Source organism: Chaetodon trifascialis, chromosome 4 (genome assembly GCF_039877785.1).
Source record: "Chaetodon trifascialis isolate fChaTrf1 chromosome 4, fChaTrf1.hap1, whole genome shotgun sequence".
NCBI classification, from domain to species: Eukaryota; Metazoa; Chordata; class Actinopteri; order Chaetodontiformes; family Chaetodontidae; genus Chaetodon; species Chaetodon trifascialis.
Window position 1 is genome coordinate 18,619,741 of NC_092059.1, and position 19,665 is coordinate 18,639,405.

Below are 19,665 nucleotides of genomic sequence, written 5' to 3' on the forward strand. Positions count from 1 at the left end.
ACAAGCATGGGTATGAAAAAAATGTAATCTGAAAAGGAACTAAAAGCTGTCAAACAAGTGTATTGGAGTAAAAAATTACAGTACTTGCCTCTTAAATTTAGTGGAGTAGAAGTATACAGTTGTATCAATTGATAATACTGAAGTAAAGTACAAGTCCACTGAAATATGTACTTAAGTGCAGGACTTGAGCAGATGTACTACTGAACAGGAGGATATTGTGTGATTCTGCGTGCAGCTGTGAGGACTTCCCACTAGAGGGAGACAAATGCCGGTGAAGTTTCTCGTCAGCCACATGCCCTCTGGAGACTGTTCAGAAAACGCTGCTGTTGCATCATTTAATTTCCTCATGGATTATGACGTGATGCGGAAAGTTACAAGTTATGCAATTGGCTGGGTTCTTTTTTTCGCTTTTTTTTTTTTTTTTGCTTTTTTCTTTACTTTTTTTTTCAGTGTAAAGGCCAACAAATTCATATTTGGACGAATCATAATGATGTAATGTGATTGTGATAAATCAGTATGTTGATAGCATAGCTGAAACAATTAGTCGTTAATTGGCAGATTTTAAATATCTGCTGTTTCAGCGACACAATGTGAGGACTGAATGCTTGTCAAGGTTTAATGTTTTAAATGTCATGTTTTTGAGTTTGGACCGTTGGCCAGACAAAAACAAGGAGTGTGAGGACATCAGTTTTCACTCGCAGAACTTGTTTTGAACTTTATTATTATTATTTTTTTTTTACATTTCATAGACCAAACGAATTGATTTATCGAATAAATAGGCCTATGACGTCATAACAATAATAAAAATAACAGATGGTTATTTGACAAGTCATTAAGCACACACTGTTTTTGATGCTGATAGTTTATTTGTTTTGATTATGATGCTTTTTTTTTTTTTGCTTTTTTTTTGTATGTTTGTCTACCGGACACCGGTAAGACTTCCTCGGACATTACTTAAGTCTGTACGGCTGATTTTAACCACAAGACGACACACTGAAATTCGTAGCAGCGACTAAATGAAACACCTTTATTTAGCTAATTCAGCAGAGGTCGTACAGTGTTTTCAGGGAGATCATGAGGTGGCACACGGGAGCTGCAGCTCTTGCAGCAGGTTGCATCAGTCTCGTCAGATCTGACCTGTTTGTGAAGAGCGCCCCCTACAGCCGCTCTCAGCATGAACGCAAGGCGAAACCACCATCACATTTCAGTGTGTATGTGGCGACAACTGAGCTCATATTTACCAACATCCAAGGACATATATGACACAGCTCAGGTATCAGGGAGTGTTACTGATAAAGGATTTACAGCAGTGACTCAGATGACAGGGCTTCAGCCTTGGCCAGGAGATAAGACTGCTGGTTAATATGAAACCAGAGATACAGCAGAGCAGAGAGCAGGGAAAGTGCAGGTTTTTCACTTTGACCCTTCATGTTTTCAGCAAAACACAACATGACAGAAACCAGACAGACAAATGCGTAGGTCAAAGCATTTTATTGCATTTTTTTTTTTTTTTTTTAGAAAAACAATACAAAATTCTGTAGCAACGGTCATAAATGTTGCCTCGAGTGAACTGCAATCATTCACATGGTACAGTAAAGTGCTTCTTTTAAATCAAAATATTTTTGTAAAGGATGTATTTATTTCAAATTTCTTCCTTCCCATGAACACAGCGGGCTTGGGGTGATTCAGTGTTAAACTCAGGTGTCAACTCTCTCTCTCTCTCTCTCTCAAAAAAAAAAAAAAAAGACTTGACATAGAATGACCCCACACCACGCCCATGAAATGAACCATTTATAAAACATTTGATCAGTGTTGCTGGATTGTAAATGCTTTTGCCTGTGGGCTACATTCAAATTGTGGGGAAGTTGATGGACTGTCCATTTGAATGAATGACTGAATTTTAACACTTCCTTGCTCCAAAATGACTTACAATATAAAAATTGTGAGGCTTAAGGATGTCATTTTGTCCCCTTTCCCCTAATAAAAGGCAGTCCAAAAAGCTACTGCCATTTGACAAAAGTAGAAATGATCATGACCAAGAAAACTCTTATTACACCATTCAGGATATTCCAGAGTATGGTCAAAGTCTGTGCGTTTCTGAGTATCCAACCCTATCAAAAGGTAGGGACTAACTTGTCTGATGCTCAAAAGGGAGAAAAAGGCAGAATACTGAACTGTATTGGTAATTTCAAAACCCCAAGATTGCCTTGATCCTCAGCTTAATGCTTTGAGATTACTGATAGCAAAGTAGTTTCCCAAATGGAGAAGAAACAGCTGCATACATAAATTCAAGTAAGTCTTATTATAAGACATAAAACCCATAATTATGCATCTGTAGAAAGGTATTTTAGAACTATTACAGTGTCCTATTATCAGCAAAATGGCTCCTTTGACACCACGGGAGCCATTACCAGAGTACCGTTGCTGCAGTGCTGGCAACAGGACATGGACAATCAGAAGTCCCTACTTCTCACTGCTAGGTGATGGATCACATGTTCAAAATCATGACTTGAACTCTCTTTGGTGAAATGGCTACAGTGTTGTGAGACCTCATCACCAGTCCATTACCTGTCAGTTTCAGAATGAGCTTAATGAACTTAATCTGAACAAAAGGAAAAAAAAATTGCCAACTCTTACACATAAAAAAAAATAATTAAAACTCGCTTTCACTGGGCATGAGCGCTCCAGCTCAACTAAACTCTTTCCATCTCACCTCATACACCACATTCTCTGAACTTTTAAAAACACAAAACATTAAAAAAAAAGAACTTTAAGGAAAACATCCGGTGTTTCACCTGAACTGAACAGCACCTGCATGAAAATCACCATATAGAAAATAAAAGCTTATTAACAGCTATAAAAAGGAGAGAAAAAAAAAAAAAAAAAATCAGTGTGGCACATTGACATGGAGTTTCCAAACATTAAAATAAAGTAAACTTAATACAGCTACATGTCTGTGGAAGACTTTTTTTGTTGTTTTTCATTTTGTGGAATGTTTTTCCTTTTTTTTTTTTTTTTTAATGTTTCTTTTTTGAAAAAACTCATCCGCCTCAGATTTTGTTATGAGAATTTGCAATATCAATATTTTGAAAGGGGTTTGTCATCAAAAATAAGACAATAGTGGACACTTGGGAAAAAAAATGAGATGGTCCAAATAAATGTGATCAATAAATGACACTTGGGTCACATGGGCCAAAATGTGCTTTTCGAACCCCTGATAGGAGTTCTAACCTTTACTGCCAAAATATTCAAGGTTAATCTAATGCACAAATTGATTTGTTGGAAGAAAAAACAAACAAAAACAAAAACAAAAAAAGTTCTGTTCGTGGCAAGGGGACATGTCATGATTTCTTTACAATGAAAGAAAGTAACCCAGTTTCACTTGCCTGGCCATTTAACACAACTGACTTGTACAAACACATCAGATACTTCAGAGGGAGCTCAGAGGGTCTGGTTTTGGGGTGGCCCTGCATCATAACCCAAGTGCAACAGTTTAATTTAATACTATTAGACTTGCCTGATGATCACCTATACACTGAAAAGGTGTGGCCACTGATAATTTAGGATATATTTTCATAAAATAAACTGAATGGTTGCAACAGTAAGTAATGGCTGGCTGGGTACAGACGAACATTCTCTGCTCGAGGAGCAGTAAGTGCATGGCCACCAAGCTAGATGAGTGCATGTTTTATCTCAGACATTTACAGAAGAGGCTCAGTGTTGAGGAATTTATCTTGAATGAGGACCAAAAAACAAGAAAAAAAAATCTTTGAAGTCCCCAGCCACATAATAGACCGCACCAGGCACGGACAGCATTGGCTAACAGCCCTTCCGACCCCTTATACTGAATCCCTTCGAGACAGAACAGCCTTCATCTTGGCATATTGCATAAGCTTGTACGTATCTGCAGATGGGCCATTCATGCATATACATACAGGCAAAGAGAACATTCCAGATAACTTAATTCACAGTGGATCCAGTTGTAACGTGGGAGCAGCACAACAGGTTGTCCTTTGGTGTCTGAGCTTAGTTTCGAAGATAAGTGTTGATTTCTTCTGAACTGAGTTTTATGGAAAAAGAAAAAAAAACTTAACTTAGAAAATACTTTTCTCTGCCTTCCTTTCTCTCCCAAATCATTAACTGGCCCTCCTCCCAAACCCTGACATGTGTGTGTGTTTGCTATATGCTGGCCCTGGGCTGATGTGCTTCAGAAGTGCTGCAGAAGGGCAGAAGTGCTGCAGAAGGACAGAAGTGCTGCAGAAGGACAGAAGGCATTTAGAGAACGGGCTGCAAGCAACATCTCCCTTTACAGCGAGGCAAGTAAGCCTGAATGGCAGAGGAACCAAGGCCAGCTAGAGTCAGAGAGAGGGGCCAGAACTGGAGAGAGAGAGTCTCAGGGCAGTCCAAGAACTGGACTTGAATCTTAACGGAAGGTCAGAGGTCAGGGTTGACAAAGTTCAGGCACAGTCTCCCACAATAACAAGAGGGGCCAAGAGCTGACGAAGCTCCGCAGCAGAGACAGGCCCTCCCTTGGGCTGGCTGCTTCGCTGCCTGCGCCTGGCCAGCTTGGAGTTGGAAGGAGGAGAAAGGCGCATAGAAGAGCCAGTAGCGGTAACAACAAACGGGACTTCCTGCTGCTGCTGGTCTTCCATGCCATCCTGTTCAGCCAGCTGCCGGTTTACAGCCATGGCCTTGTCAGCAAAGAATGTCAGATCCCTGGCACTGCTGTTTCTAATGGACAAGATCAGAGAAAGAAAAAGCATTGTTAATAAATTACACACAAGTTGCAAACATGTGTCTTCGGTAACTGTAACGAGCATTCTCTCACCTTTGATGCAAGATGGATGTCGGCAAAGTATCAGATGCACCCTGAATAAGATAAAAAGTCAAGTTAATTACAAACCACAACACTTAGCTAAACATAAAGAATGTCTGTCATAGACAGCAGAAGATGTTTTTTTGATGATTTTAAAACTTACCCCCTGCACCCAGGGATGCTGCAACACCTGGCTGGCACTCAGGCGGTTTTTGGCGTCCCGAACGAGAAGTTTGGATATGAGGTCTTTGGCACTTGAGGAGATATGAGCCCAGTCTTTCTCCGGAAATTCATATTTTCCTTCCTGGATACTCTCAAACAAAGTATTCTAGAAATGGACATAAAAACATTTACCATCAGCTACCTTGACCTGGATGGGGAAGATATATTGTTTCACTAATGTCCTGTACAAGATATACGAAAGCTGAAGGGCTGAATGAGTTTGTCAAATTCTTACCTGGCAGGTGTGGCAAGGCTCCCCTAATTCCCAGCCACAGCCACCACCACAGCGGCCTACGAAGGGTGGGTAGCCACTTAGCATAATGTAGAGGATGACTCCAAGGCTCCACAGGTCACAGCGCTTGTCGTAAATCGTGGCCTCCTCACTAAAGGCCTCAACCACCTCAGGTGCCATGTACTCTGCTGAGCCACACTGTGAGACAAGGGGGGGGATAGTCAGCCCCAAGAATGACAGCATAAAAATGAGACAAGAAAAAGAAACACAAGCCTCTTCTGGCTGCAGCCTACATTCCTTCGCTCAGCTGATACCTCGTGGTTTGCAAGTGTTAAAGCTTGGGGCCCATTCTTGGGCTGTGTGTGACAGTCACATGCTTATCTGCGGCAGTGGGTTCATTTAAAATGGGCTATACAGCTTCTCTCAATGTGTTAAGGACACTGAAGTAAGAACATCATGTACAATTACATATCAAGGGTAGAAGGAGGGAGGGCTAGGCTATAAAGAAGCAGTTTAGTGTGGGTAGGCAGCAGCAGTGAGTCACTGCCTTGACCATCCAGCTGTACACAAGCCAGGCAGAATGGGCTGAGGCCAGTGATAGGCTCAGCACTGACGGTGCCTTGTTATGTAGCTAAGAAAGAAATTAGGCCAAACACTGAGCATGGAAAAGAGGATTGGCTGTCCTGCAGTGCCAGAGACTGGGCTGAGGCCTCGTCGGTTACATAACTAGCAAACACAACCACCAAATGCCGTTTTATACTTTCGGAACAGAAAAGAGGAGAAGGTCGCTAGTTCAGCGGGACGTAGATATTTGTGGAAAAGACATTTCATTGTTGCCCGACTGCTGAACTAAAACAACTCTTATTGTCAAATGAATTTAATATGTTTCAGGTCAGGAGTTTGTACTCTGAGATTTCTAGAGGTCGTAAGTATGGTCAACTACTGGTATAAATTCAGAAAACCTGCTCTGAGAATCACTGTTAATAGGTCCTTTGCCCAATCAGTTACCTATACTGTTATCATTTATTCATGTATTTGTCTCCACCAAGGCCTGTATCTGGGAAACCCCTCTAGCTTACATCCTTCCATCTGCGGGCAAGCGTGTTTACATTGAGCAGGCATCAATTGTGTCCCAGCAGCATATCCCAGCTGTCTCCTAACTCCTCCACCCTGCTGCACCCTTATGTAATGAAATTTGCTGCACAGGAATCTCATCTTAGACAAAGCTGCTTCTGTCAGAGAGAAAACCCCAACCCCCACTATCCAACAACAACATCATGTCTGGGGCGAATGCCTCCAGACAAGCCCCTAGGATTCAGGCCAAATGCAGCTGCCACAGAAATAAGACACAAAGGATATTTTTGCCAACTGAGGTGCCCTAATAAAGGCAATGTGAAAGCTGTGCTATCAAAGAACAGCTATCAAGGCTTATCTTATTTCAAAGCCACCAAATACACTGACAGTCAAAGACAAATCTTGATGAAAGATAGCCAGTCCAGGACTGCCTGTAACTGCCAGCTCTGTGATAAGAGCTGAGGGAGGTGGGGCAATCACGTCTCGTTGGTACAGCCTCATATCTAAACTCACATTTGTTCTTCCTTTGCTGCTGTTGCAAACACCTCCTGTACTTGCATCAGTCCCGTCCTCCTCAAACCTTCCTGTAAACTGCAGATAATTGCTGATCAGCTGCTGTTACTGCAGGCTTTGTTGGCACTGCAACCTGGGGTTTTCCGGACACCATGTGACTAGTCAGACCATACTGAAACCACATGCTGACATGATGACACACACCTCTGCTGTTTGTAAACCGTGAGATTATCTGAAGAGGCTTACACTGAGAAGACATTCCTGTCATCACACAACTGTACTTGCAACAAGAAATAATACAGGCAGTTCCTTGTTTCTGTTTTTTTTTTAACTTTCCAAGCTGCATGTGTGTAGTGTCTTCATGTTGTTGCTCCTCCCAGATCCCAACTGAGCATTGACATTTTAACAGGCAGATGTATTTCATGTTGCGCTGACATGCAGCCACATGTGTGCAGATTTCTTAGTAAACTAAAATTAGTCCTTTCCTCGAAAGGTCCCTCTCCCTCTTGCCTGTGCTCCTGTCTTTCTAGTTTGCGCAAGAGAGCACACAAATACTTCCAAATTTTCAAGTTAATTAACACGGCCAGTTGGATGAGGAATATAAGCAATAAATCCAAAAGCACATCATATTTTGCAACAGCAACTATAGGAATGTGGGTAAAGTGGGGGCAGGGCGAGAGTACCAACAGTGAGATGAAAATCAGATAACATTGTTCCTGTGATCAAGGCAAAGAAAACAAGCCAGAGCGCATGAGCAGACTGGGTGTTTGTCCCTCCCAGTGACCCTCCCCCTCCCACTGGTCTAGCCAATCACATCTCAGTTGCTAGGTATATGGGCAAAGACTAAAATTTCTAGAACAAACCTTATGCACAGCCTTTGTATAAAGAACATAAAGAAAGCGCAGACCAGCACAAGCGTGGTTGGGGCCACTGGGTGGAGACTAAGCAGAAAGAAATGGTGGATGTTTTTCTCATACCACAGATAGAAAAGGGAAATGAGAGAGTGGGGGTTTTTTGGTTTCACTGTAACTCCTTCATACCACAGGACATGGCCTTGTAGAAGTCACAATGTGTTCCCTGCAGCTTTACTACACCCCAAGGCTATCACATCTCTAACATGATAGTCTGTCTTATCTTCAGGCATTGACTTTTCTTTCGCTGTAATCACAATAGGTCAAGCCTTGTGGTTATGTACAGAAATTCCCAGTACAACAAAACTTATGTGATGATGGAAAATGGGGGAAGCAGGCCATATCATATAATAACAGACGAACCAGACAAACTAATACGCTCACCCCAAACACAAATCCTATGTCGAAGTGCATGTAGACTAAACACGTGGCGCCTGCTGGCCCCTTAACTCTCCCCTTCAAATAGTCCAGGGATGGGCTCTCTATCCATTAGTTCTACTAAGAGGAAGATGAAGTTACCAGTGTAGAACTCCCCTCTCACCTAACCCTACATTCCTGCAAGCTGAACTATCCTTCACCTGCTCTGGTCCATCTATCCAGCCCCCAGACAACCAGCAGACAGAGTATGTGTTGATACAAGTAGAAAGCTTGCCAGTTCAACTTTACCATTCCTCTTTGAGGTTGCAAGGGTCCCAACGTTTCTGGGCACTGTTGTTGAGGATTTGTGTTGTGACGACAGCTGGAGGGTTAAACAATCATGACCCCCCAAACTCATGGGCCTCAATATTTGTGACTGATAAGCCACAGAACATGGACGTCAAACTGAGGGATATCTATCCGAATGTTGCAGATACCTCAGCATGATAAGGAAAAGCAAAAGCAGCCAGCTTGGGTCATAAAGGAAACAATCCATATCATTTGAGAAACTTCCCAACACTGTACTATCTTAACCTCAAAACAATATTTTCTCTCTCCCAATCAGCGAGCTGTCCTGCAGCTAACGCCACTGAGGATTGCCCAATAGGCAACCTGCCAGTTGGACTTGATAAAGACATTGTTTTACAGCCTAAAACACTCTGCTTATCCACAAGTATACAGACCACTGTACAAGGAAATGTGAACAAGGCCGCATTACAGATTAATCTCTTCCTTGCTTTGCTCTCAATAGCTATACCAATACGTTGCAACCATGCATTTGCCTTCACCCTTCCCCTAGCACTGTCCCATTCCCATTTAGCAAGTGGTCTATACTCTTTGGTGAACAAGACAAGAACAATGCGCGGGAGAACTTACAGGAGTGAGGAGCTCAGGGGTGGAGATGGGTGAGCTGTCACTGTTCAGCTTTATGCCACTGCCCAAGTCAAAGTCACAGATCTTGACTGGGGAAATCTGACGGAGATACAAGTTCAGAATCATTAAAATTCATCAATATTTCTTACAAATTTGATGACATTTGTGTAGAATATCTACAGTGGAACCAGAGATTTCCACTGTCACTTATTACCAAGGTTCATATCACCATACTACATTAGTTTCTCTATAAACTAGTTGGGCTCAAACATGTCAGCAGTAAACTCACCTTGTCTGCACTCTCACAGAGAATGTTTTCAGGTTTCAGGTCCCTATGTGCCATTCCTATATAATAAAGTATATAAAATGAAAGCAATCAGTCACACTTTAAATATTTATATCTGACCATTGTGTCAGGATATAGGAAAAATCATTATTTATATTATATCTATTAAACAAGCAAACTATGTTGTAGAATTCCAACAAATGTAAAAATAGTTTCATGTTCCTTAGTTAATTTGAACAAGAAATAATGATGTGACTTTGCTCAACTTTAGCTAATGTAAAGTATGGCATCAATTCCTCACTACTATGCAAAAACCCATTTCATAGTAACCATGTGATCATGAGGGGTAAGGAGAGTGGTCTTACCCTTGTTATGCAGGAAATCTAGAGCGCTGGCGATGTCCTGCACAACAACACTGGCTTCCTGCTCACTGAAGTGGCGTCTCTTGTGAATGTGTGCCAAGATTGACCCTAAGAGGGTGGCAAATAAGAGTATATCAGCTCTATTTACAAGGACAAATCATTGAATTAATGCCTTCCCACACATAAACACAAACAACTGGCTACACACTATAGAATACACATATGCATTACAGAGATGTTTAAAAATAAAAGGGATCTGACGCAGGCATCCTGCAGCAGCTATAATTCACTTACCTCCTCTAAGCTTTTCAAACACCAGGTAGAATTTGTCCTCCTCTTCAAAGAACTCCACCAGCTCCAGTATGTTACTTTAGAAAAGAAAAAAGCACTATGAGCCAGTGGCAACACGGTCGTCTAGTACCCACTGACTTAAAATTTTACGTGATTTTTGCAGTATGGTGGAAGGGGACTAAGGGGCTTTAAGAGAACACAATTCAGCACAAAACTGCATCAGTCAGTTTGTGATACTGTCTCCATGCATTTGTCAGGTGGCATTACTTTAGTTCATGACAGCAGGACATTACCTGTGGCCCTGGCACTGATAGAGCATCTCAACCTCACGGAAGACACGGCTGCGGCTGTGACCTGGTCTTTTCTCAATGATCTGGAACAGAACATTGTGGTTCAGTCACATTTTCTAAAAATAACCTATTGAACAAATGAGTCTGACTCTCATGTTTTCCACAGTACTAGGATGGAGAACAGTTTGAGAAAAACTAAGTCCACCCGTGAGAGTTAATATTTGGGTGAAGGCCTTCCCCTCACTGCACCACAAAACCCCACCCATGGCTGTGTTTACTTTAAACCAGGCAGTATAGCACAAATTATATATTAAATATACATTGCCCTATAACTGGTTTCCTTCCAGACCTGCATTCTCCCCGTTTTCCTGCCCTTATCCCACCATGTGACACAGTTGCAAAGATAGTTTAACCTACTTTCATTGCAGCATGCCAAGCAGAGACTGAACAGAATGCAAATGAAACAAGTCAGAGCACCTCTATATTTAGCCTTCATGTGCAACCCATATTTAAATCTTAAGTGCTCCTAAGGAACCATAAGCATTCCTTTGAATCATCCCATGAGCTCATCCAAACTGTTTATCATAACAACAAAAACAATGCTCTCTAAATATAACTTTGTGCTGCCTGGAACTAAACCACTGAGGGGCCACCAGCTGCATGATGCCTTGCCAAGAGAGACAGAAAGACAGACTGCTGACACCAAAGCAAAAGGCCTGAATTTTCCAGCCCTGGTTAGTTATTGTCTGCTTGGGAGGCTGTGCATGTTTCTCTTCCTGGTAGCTGGATTACAGCTGCTATTGAAGCCCAGTGGGGCCAGAGTTGCAGTGTGTGTCTAGGATTAATGCACAGACAAGAGGCCTATGAGCAGCCCAAAGCCTTTGCACTATTCCAGTCTGAGTCAGCAGCACATACAGCCCCCAATCAGCTCACTTTCTCTGGATCACTACACAAACACCCAACCCTGAACATGACGAGCAAGATTTAAAAGAAACTGATAAACTTATGTGCTAAATACATTATCATCATAATAAATGGGTCAGCAGTTATTTGAGAGGCACCAGGACATATAGCCGTTTATCCAAATCACAGATCAGAATCACTGCCTGCTGCAAAACAAGGCCCCACCAAGTCACGCTGCAGGTTCAAACATCAACCCAGGGTTGTGAAATTGCACCTTTAAAGGAGATTTGTTGGTTAACCAGAGCTTTAGGTCAGCATGCACTGCATAGCCCTCTGCATATCCTTGGTATTCTGAGGCTTTTGTTGCAACTGCAACACAAGGAGCCCACACAAGTCAGCCCAGTCTGGAGGGGGAGGGGAGAGACGAGACATCTGGCAGGAGCAGTCTGAGCCCCCTCCGACTCCTAAATGACCTCCAATAACTGCCGACCCTTGTGCCTCCTCCCCCAGCACTGCAAAGTCCCAGGGGATCAACCAACCATCCAAGGGTAAACAATGCTAACAGATCATGGTCACATGAGAGAATTTGTGCTCAGACTCTCTGAAAGATTAATGCCATAACATGGACACTTGCTCTTTTGGGAACACGTCTTAAGGCACTTTGTTTCCAAGTTTAAACAGAATTAAACAGAATTAAAAAAAAAGCTTAGTGTTTACATCTATTGTCCACAAGAGAGTTAGGGGCCAAGAATTCATAAAAAGAAAAACAAGCCTAAGTTCCCAGTTGTGAAAGATATTTCACAACATTTTGTGCCTAAAAATGAGGAAATAAGCAATATAAAAATGCAAAAAAGGAAGTCCCCATGAGTCAAGACATGTATTCACAAGTCCACACCCCATTTGGAGAGGAAAAGGCGAAAAAAAAGTACAACTCTACTGAGCGAGAGAGAACAAAGCAGTGTAAACACCCTGGGTCATAACTCTCACCCAGCACCCCTCCTTCCTCTCTACGTGGGTTTTTGTTTTGGCACAGTTACCGGTACACAATGTTCTCACTAAGAGCGTCCTCTGTAGGCAATAGGAGTAAAGAAAAGGGGCGGGTATATCCCTCCCAGCTCTCTGATAGGCTGACAAAGTATAAAAACAGAGAGGGGAAGGGCCTGCTAACAGCAGCTAGTGTTGCATACTCAGACAAAAAAAAAAAAAAGTGAGTGCAGCAGTAGCACAACACAGATGAGAGCCTGCAGACATCCCCTATAGAGACCTCAACTAAGGGGGAAAAAAGGAAAAGAGACATCCTGCCCCAGGATCAGAACTTTCCTCAGAAAGATTTCTAAAGAATAAGCGGTGAAAAGAAGGCAACATGGACACAATGACGCACATCTCATACTGGAGCTTTCTTTCATTTAAAATCAACAATAACTAAAGTAACCAAGTATGGTCCTAACATCTGTATATTGATTAATAGCCATGGCACCCCACACAGACAGAAGGCAAATGTTATGTGGCAACAACTACATTCACAGACTCATGAGAGATGAGCACCAACTTGCAGGAGCCAAGACCCCATTATGCTCATGTTTTCAAACATATTACAGTCATCCATTAAGTATGTGACAATGTCCACTCACTTACCTTGACAGCATATTCTTTGTTGGTAATGAGGTTGATGCATGTTTGCACTCTGGCATAAGCACCCTCTCCTAGTACCTCTTCCTGCAGTCTGTAGACATCTGTGGAATAGAGATTGACAAGTTAGGAAAAGAACTGTATTAAGGAGCAGAATCTCACTAGTTTCAACTAACATGTTTTATGAAGAGTTTATATAACAACAATGTAATGATATTGGAAATAAAAGCTTTTACCCTCGAATCGCCCAGAGAAACTGTCAGTTGCCCGGCAACGCTTTTTCTTCTTGTTTCTCTTCTTGGCATCAGGGATGTCAATAGGCTGGCTGGAAGGCATGTCTGTAAAAACAGGAGTGCCTCCGTTATCATGTGCCAGTTGGGATATAACCCACCAAACTCAAAGAAAACACTAAAAAGAAAAAAATTGAGACAATCACAGTGTTTTTTTTATGAATAAATTGTTAATTTTCATTTTCAAACAACAAAAACCACTGCTTTGACAGAACTCACTGATTAGAAAGTTGTTGTTTTTCAAAACGCTCAAGAGAAAATACTCACCATGTCTTGGGGAGGAATCAAAATTAAATGAAGAATCAATAAGATGGGATCCATTTTTAGTGAAGTCGTCAGATTCAAAGGGATTTTGACCCTAGGAAGTAATAAAAAATGATAAATGATAAGAGCCCTTGTTATTTCCCATACTGTAGTGTTGAGGTAGAGTTAAACAGCTGATGGGGAGAACCTTATCAAACCACTTTGAACACCTGATGCACAACCACTAAATAATCCAAAGCCATATAGGAGTCCAGTCTAACACAAAACTACAATGAATAGTGTAAACTATGAATGCAGAATATTTTCTGCAAATGTTCCTCTAAATAACAGCCGTCACCTACTGGAGTATACTCTCATGAGCTGAACATACACGTGACATCAAGACACACAGCATATGCGTCAGCCATAATATGTAGAAGAGCAACACATGTGCTTATATATAGCGAGATGATGTCCGCTCATATACGATGGCAAATATTCTGATTAGAGAGACTTCCCAAAAGGCACGATAGCAGCTCTGCATTGCCCCTCAACACGTATCAAACTCACCTTGAATGAGCGGTGGAATCCGGTGACTTCGGTGATCTTATTTTGCACCATTTTACTTCGATTTGGGGTGATTTTTGGTGGATGTGCGGCGGCGGCAGTGGTTTTTTGGGATATCAATTTGCACTTCTCCGAAACAAAGTCGTTTCAGAGAGTCGCAAGTGATCACACTGCGCTGGCTGGTGAGCTTGCTGCGGCGCTTTAAACGGGAGCCCTGTGGACAATACATATTACACCGCAGCGTTACAAACCAGAACAAACCACTGAGATACGTTACCACCCTACTACCAACAGAGTTTCGCCAACTTTAAACGAAAGCTTAGCCCAATAAAGCAGACTACTGCAGCTTAACCTTGGTTAATACACGTCACATGTTCATGGGGTAACAAAAATAGAGAGCAACAACAGCTAACTGACGTTACAACGCCACCCACGTTTAGATTAATTACCTGTTAGGCTAATTAACTGTCCCAACCTTTCTAGTTGACAAGTTAATAGTATACCAAATAGAGAAGCTCAACACAATACAAACGTTGTACTTTTGGTGAGATGAGCAAATATGTCGCAGAGCCACGCCGTTTCCAGCTTAGCAGTAACGTTAGCGGCCGCTACAACCGCCGCAGGGAGGCTAGCATTCTTTTAGCTAACATCTCCACGTTCCTGAGTACTAACGGTGACCTCGCGGGCACTGGTCTCGGGCACTGGTCGCGCGAGTTGAATGTTAAGACAGATTTACATTAAACGTCAGACAACGAAGGTTATCTACTGTTAAAACTGTAATATTAGTGTGGTGTTGCCAGACGAAAGGGTAAATTCACCCTTTCGAAACAGCAAATCAGAGCGCAAGTTAACTGCTATCCAAAGCTGCTTTTACTCACCCCGTTGTTAATTTTACAGCTCCAGTGTTAGCGTCGTTGTTTGACCCACTGCTTCAAAAGCCGCAGAGGACGGTCGTGGGGGGGATACGCCTGATAGGAAGTGCGTGGAAGGTGGCTTGCAAGCAACAGCGTAGGTGGTTTTATAACCTTTCTGCTGACTCCTCCTTGTCTCCACCCTCCTGGACTGCACCAACAGACTGGTTGGGTCATGTGTTTTCTGGAAAAGGATATGGTGGCTAAGTACCATTTCGTTCCACTGTAATAACGTCGCTGCTGCTCAAGGCAAGAAGCACAAGTAGCCACTCGGAGTAATGTGGAAGACAAAAGTAAGGTATATCATGATGACGCAAGGTCATTTTAATGGTTTAATGTCGTCTCAGGTGAAATTCTGAACACATTTCAGAAGACGGCCTCGGAAATAAGTTGGTAATACAAACGAAATGGTATGCGGCCATTGAGCTCTGTTTTGTTTCAGGGGCCACGCGACGGGATGTATGAAGAACGAACCCTGGGAGTACGTGCGCATCGGCACTATCAGCAGCTGTTTGCATGAAAGCGAGGAGAGGATCTCAATGGAGGTGGAAAGGGATTAGCGTAACATGCAGACAGACAAGATCCACCAGTTTACACCATTTAAAATCATAAGACGTCTTTCTGCTGCTGTCACTGGACGTCAAAGCCACACCATAAATAGGAGCTGGTGCATTAAAGAACCATTTTCCAGCTTTATGTTATGTTAAATGTATAACCAAGGCGTGCAAGCATACACCACCCCTCTTACTTTTTTGTATCTCAGAAATGGAAAATTGTATGTCTGTAGTGCTTTATTATCACACCCAGTGATGAACGGCCATTGCCAGATGGGTGTTCAAAGAAATCCCCTGTCTGAGTCACTGCACGAAGCTAAATTACTGACCGGGGCAGTGGCATGACTTCAGCTGCTGTGGCATTTCAGTATCACGTACACAAACACAGTGAAACACACACACACACACACACACACACACACACACACACACACACACACACACACACACACACACACACACACGCAATCTAGAAGAAGGTTCGGATGTTTTCCTTTGCTACTTTTAATTGTAAAATGTAACAAATGAAAAACACTACAAGTTGAAGTCCTGCGCTGAAAAATGTATTTAAGAAAAGAAGTATGAGAATAAAAATGAAGGCTAATTACAGTATCAAGAGTAAAATTACACATAAAGCAGGCAGAATGTTATTTCATCATTCTGAAGTGTTATAGCTGATTACTGTGTATTCAGCTGTCTTGTGACATAGATTGGAAATTATTCATACTAAGCAAAGTAATTATTTGGATTTTGTGCATAGGAGTTGGCAGGGAAGGTGAGCACTGCAATGGCTGGTTGCAGCTCCCACCTTTTGTGACGTGTGACAAGGCAGAGACGGCACGTTTTTGAGCCTGATGAGGGGGCTGCTCAGGACACACTGTCTCATGGTTGTGATAATGAAGGAAATCCAAGAAGTCTGATGATGTGAGATGCTAATTGTGAAATGCCAAAGTAATATTTTCACAGACATGTGAAGTCCATATAGTATTTATAGTATAATAGATTAAAGGTGATGGTATTTTGACAGGGGCACAGTAGAGGGCTGACAAATCTCCTATTAATATTGTTCTTTCACATGCAATCCCCGATGACAATAACTTTTCAGCAACTTGTCACATTATATTATATGACAAGAAATGTAAAGGCTTTTTTGCACCATGTGCTTTGCTGTCAAACTCTCCCATAAGCCCTATGTGATTTGTCATGTTAACTGTTTAACATTGTAACGTGTCCATAGTCCACAGACCTGCTCTGTATAGCATTAATTCATTGTTTATCAAAGGTGTTAAAGGTAAAACCATGTACAGTTTGTTTTCACGAGTCGACTGTCTTGTGACTGGAGGCTTTCAGCCTCTCCTCCTCTTTTCACCTTCTGCCCCTCAAACATAAGCCTGATGGTAACAAACATTACGCAAGCTGCTGGCTGCCTATCCCTGGCCAGGAGCACATGGTGTAGTTGAAGGTTTAGTAGGAAAACAAGATCACACGTCGAAGTGCAGGGGGTGGGTCTGGGTCTGTGTCAGCACAGGTCAAAGGGAGGAGGGATAGGCCATCATAAATAACTTGAGGTGGCAACAACACTTTCTGATGTGAATGGCACTCAACCAGGAGACAGGAAGGGGATCTCTTTATAAGCAGAAATTATCCCAGTCTGAAATATGATACAACAGAGTTGTGTATCTGTTGTTGTTCATGATGACACTGTGGTTCAAGGCTAGTCTTCTGCAATATTGTCTGGAGATAAATCTGCAGATGTACTGTAGATATTTGTTCGACCGGCTGGATTGTTGCCATCTGTCTCAGAGGATGTGTGCAGCTGCATCATTTCCACTGTGTTTAATAAACGCCATTCTCATGTAGTCAGTGTGTGGCTTCTCAGTCCAGAAAGCTGTGCTGAAACTGAATTCAACACTTCTTCAAAATTGCTTTGCAAATATTTCAACACACCACTAATCCAACAGTGGGCCAGTCAGCACAAATTTGTGCTGTTCAGCCCATATTGTTGAAATTCATACAAGCTATTTTAAACACCTAGGAAGACTTCACATTTTCCTGCAATACTAAACATATTAATGCAGAGCTGCAATAAGCTGATACAGAATATATATGTAACACTGTCAGAAGTCTGTAAGATAGTTTTTCAAACTTTAAACTACTTTAGAAGAAAACAATCTACAGTGTTAATATAACCACTTCTTAACTCTGCTATCCTCATAAAAATAGTACATTTGCACAGCTTTATGACTGAATAGAAAAAAGCACAAAGCTACTCTTAAAATACTTTATAGAATGCTGGAAGAAGTCCTTTTGATTGATTTGTTGAAAGGACATAACCAGCAGGACTTGTTCCAAAAACATTCCTGTACTATCTATGACAAACAATACAATACTATAGGCTATCTGCATCTGTGCAAGTGAAGAAGTACTGTATAGTCGCACATGCACATGTATTCATGAAATGCAAGTCTGGCATGTCCAAATACAGCTGTCAAAGTCTAACAAGATAAGTGTGTTAGAAGCAGCCTGCTGTCTTACATAGCTACAGGTTGGATACTTCTCAGTAGGGAGGTAACAATGCCACATGGTGCTGACCGTACCTTTTCTGAGAAAACTTCGCAGAGCAAACTTCTCAGAATGAAGTTAGGAAAAGACTAAAACATAACCTGTGGCAAAACATACAGTATACTTGTTAGGTATTACAGTAGAGAGACGGCCCGCTGTCCCACTGAAATGAATCCAGTATTCAGCAAAACTCCTTTAACACAGAAAGAATTTTGCAACAGCCTTTTTGTTCCAACTCTGCTCCAGTTGTGCTCTGGAAAACCTTTTGTATGCTTTTTTGCTTTTTTTTTTTTTTTGCACTTTGCTCTTGTTACATAACCATGTATAACAAAGCATTCTGAAATTAATCATGTTTTTCAGTTCTTAGAATCTCCTTTCAGATTGGGCAATGCACAGACTGTATTCTGTTCCTTGTCACTAGCACACAGTTGAAATGGTTTGTCATTTCCATGGGCTGTTTGGCCTGGGCTGCAGTGTTTGTGCCATTATTATTTTCTGAATAAGTAGCTATAACTCAAAGTTTTAGTGTTCAGCTGCAATAAATCATCACCAGTTTGCTACTTTTGAGAAGCTTATGGGAAGTGAGTAGGTTTAAGGCGTTGGAACATAATAATCAGCCTTTGCTGTGCTGCTGTGCAAACTTCAAGCAAAATTATAGTGCACAGGGAACACTTGCATGTCCTTAACAGAAAGGGAAATTGCTGTTTGCTGTGGATCGCAGTGACTCGGTTTACATAGACATGGAAATGTTATTTAGATTTTTTCTGTAGATTTCACAATAGATGATGTAATTGTACAGACTGTCTTTGTGCCTTTGTGGTGTTAAACTTTGATTTTATTGTCTTATAGTGTAATAATGTGACATTTAGGGCTGTAGCTAATGATTGTTTTCAGTGTTGTTTATTAGTCTGATCATTTTCTCAAGTAATTGTTTGGCCCACTGAACCTAAGAAAACAGAAGAGCCCTTCAAATAGCTTGTTTTGTCCATGAACAGTCCATAACTCAAAGATTTTCAATTTAAAATCATGCAAAACTAAGAAAAGCGGCAAATTTCTAGAACAGAAAAGCTGGCATAAGCAAATATTTGGCATTTAATTAATCCATTATCAAAAGAAGGCATGGGTTTAGGTTGTACAACTGGAATAACTTTCTTGAAGTCTCACTTTGAAAAAGTTCCAGCATCTTACTGGAACTTTTATGGCTCCTCTTTAGCCACGGGCTCTAAAAATCCCTTCTTTTCATCTCTGCTAGCCACAGCACTTTGTGTGGCAACTGACTCATCAGCCACACAACCGTTAAGGGTGTGTGCTCATTCCAACATTTGCTGAGTCACATTATCTCCAAAACTCTTTTCCCTACTTGTAAATAATCACGCTGTCCCATCAAAACAACTGGCAGACACTGCTGAATAAACTCTGACAGAGTTGGACAAGCCTCAGTCTGATTGGTTGCAGCCCAAAACTCTTCCTGTTGGTCATGGCCCCTTTCCAGTACTTTCCTTTATGTCTCGCAACTGCAGAACACATCAGGGCTGCCTGGTACATTCCAAAAGTGAAAAACACACCAGAGAGAGGAAGAGCAAGAGGCGGACACAGCTCATCTCACACGTACCACATGCTGCCAGAGTACAGTGGAGCGTCTGCAGGAAGTGACTCCGCTGGGAGGAGGCAGAGAGGAGGGACAATCCTGTAAGAGGATCAGGTTGCAGCAGGCAATGA

At 41.8% G+C, this 19,665-nt stretch overlaps 2 protein-coding genes across 2 annotated transcripts in view; one reads left to right on the top strand and one right to left on the bottom strand.

Annotated features, from left to right (window-relative positions):
* Positions 1–19,665, top strand: part of gtpbp3 (GTP binding protein 3, mitochondrial) — a 224,220-nt gene that overhangs the window by 152,631 nt on the left and 51,924 nt on the right. The gene's annotated exons all lie outside the window — the stretch shown is intronic.
* mknk2b (MAPK interacting serine/threonine kinase 2b) lies at positions 3,034–14,927 on the bottom strand. Its single transcript, XM_070960352.1, has 14 exons — positions 14,798–14,927; positions 13,923–14,133; positions 13,377–13,467; positions 13,056–13,157; positions 12,826–12,923; positions 10,291–10,370; positions 10,001–10,074; positions 9,710–9,814; positions 9,348–9,403; positions 9,062–9,157; positions 5,274–5,468; positions 4,980–5,144; positions 4,829–4,869; positions 3,034–4,731 (listed from the first exon to the last, which is right to left on the bottom strand). The coding sequence occupies exons 2-14, from the start codon at positions 13,971–13,973 to the stop codon at positions 4,458–4,460; spliced, it is 1,428 nt and encodes a 475-aa protein (XP_070816453.1). The 5' UTR covers positions 13,974–14,133; positions 14,798–14,927; the 3' UTR covers positions 3,034–4,457.

Coding starts and splice junctions, on each gene's coding strand:
- mknk2b (XM_070960352.1), bottom strand. CDS start 13,973: ATGGTGCAAAATAAGATCACCGAAGTCACCGGATTCCACCGCTCATTC. Junction 13,468..13,922: donor GATTCCACCGCTCATTCAAG/GTGAGTTTGATA, acceptor ATTACTTCCTAG/GGTCAAAATCCCTTTGAATC. Junction 13,158..13,376: donor TGATTCCTCCCCAAGACATG/GTGAGTATTTTC, acceptor CTGTTTTTACAG/ACATGCCTTCCAGCCAGCCT.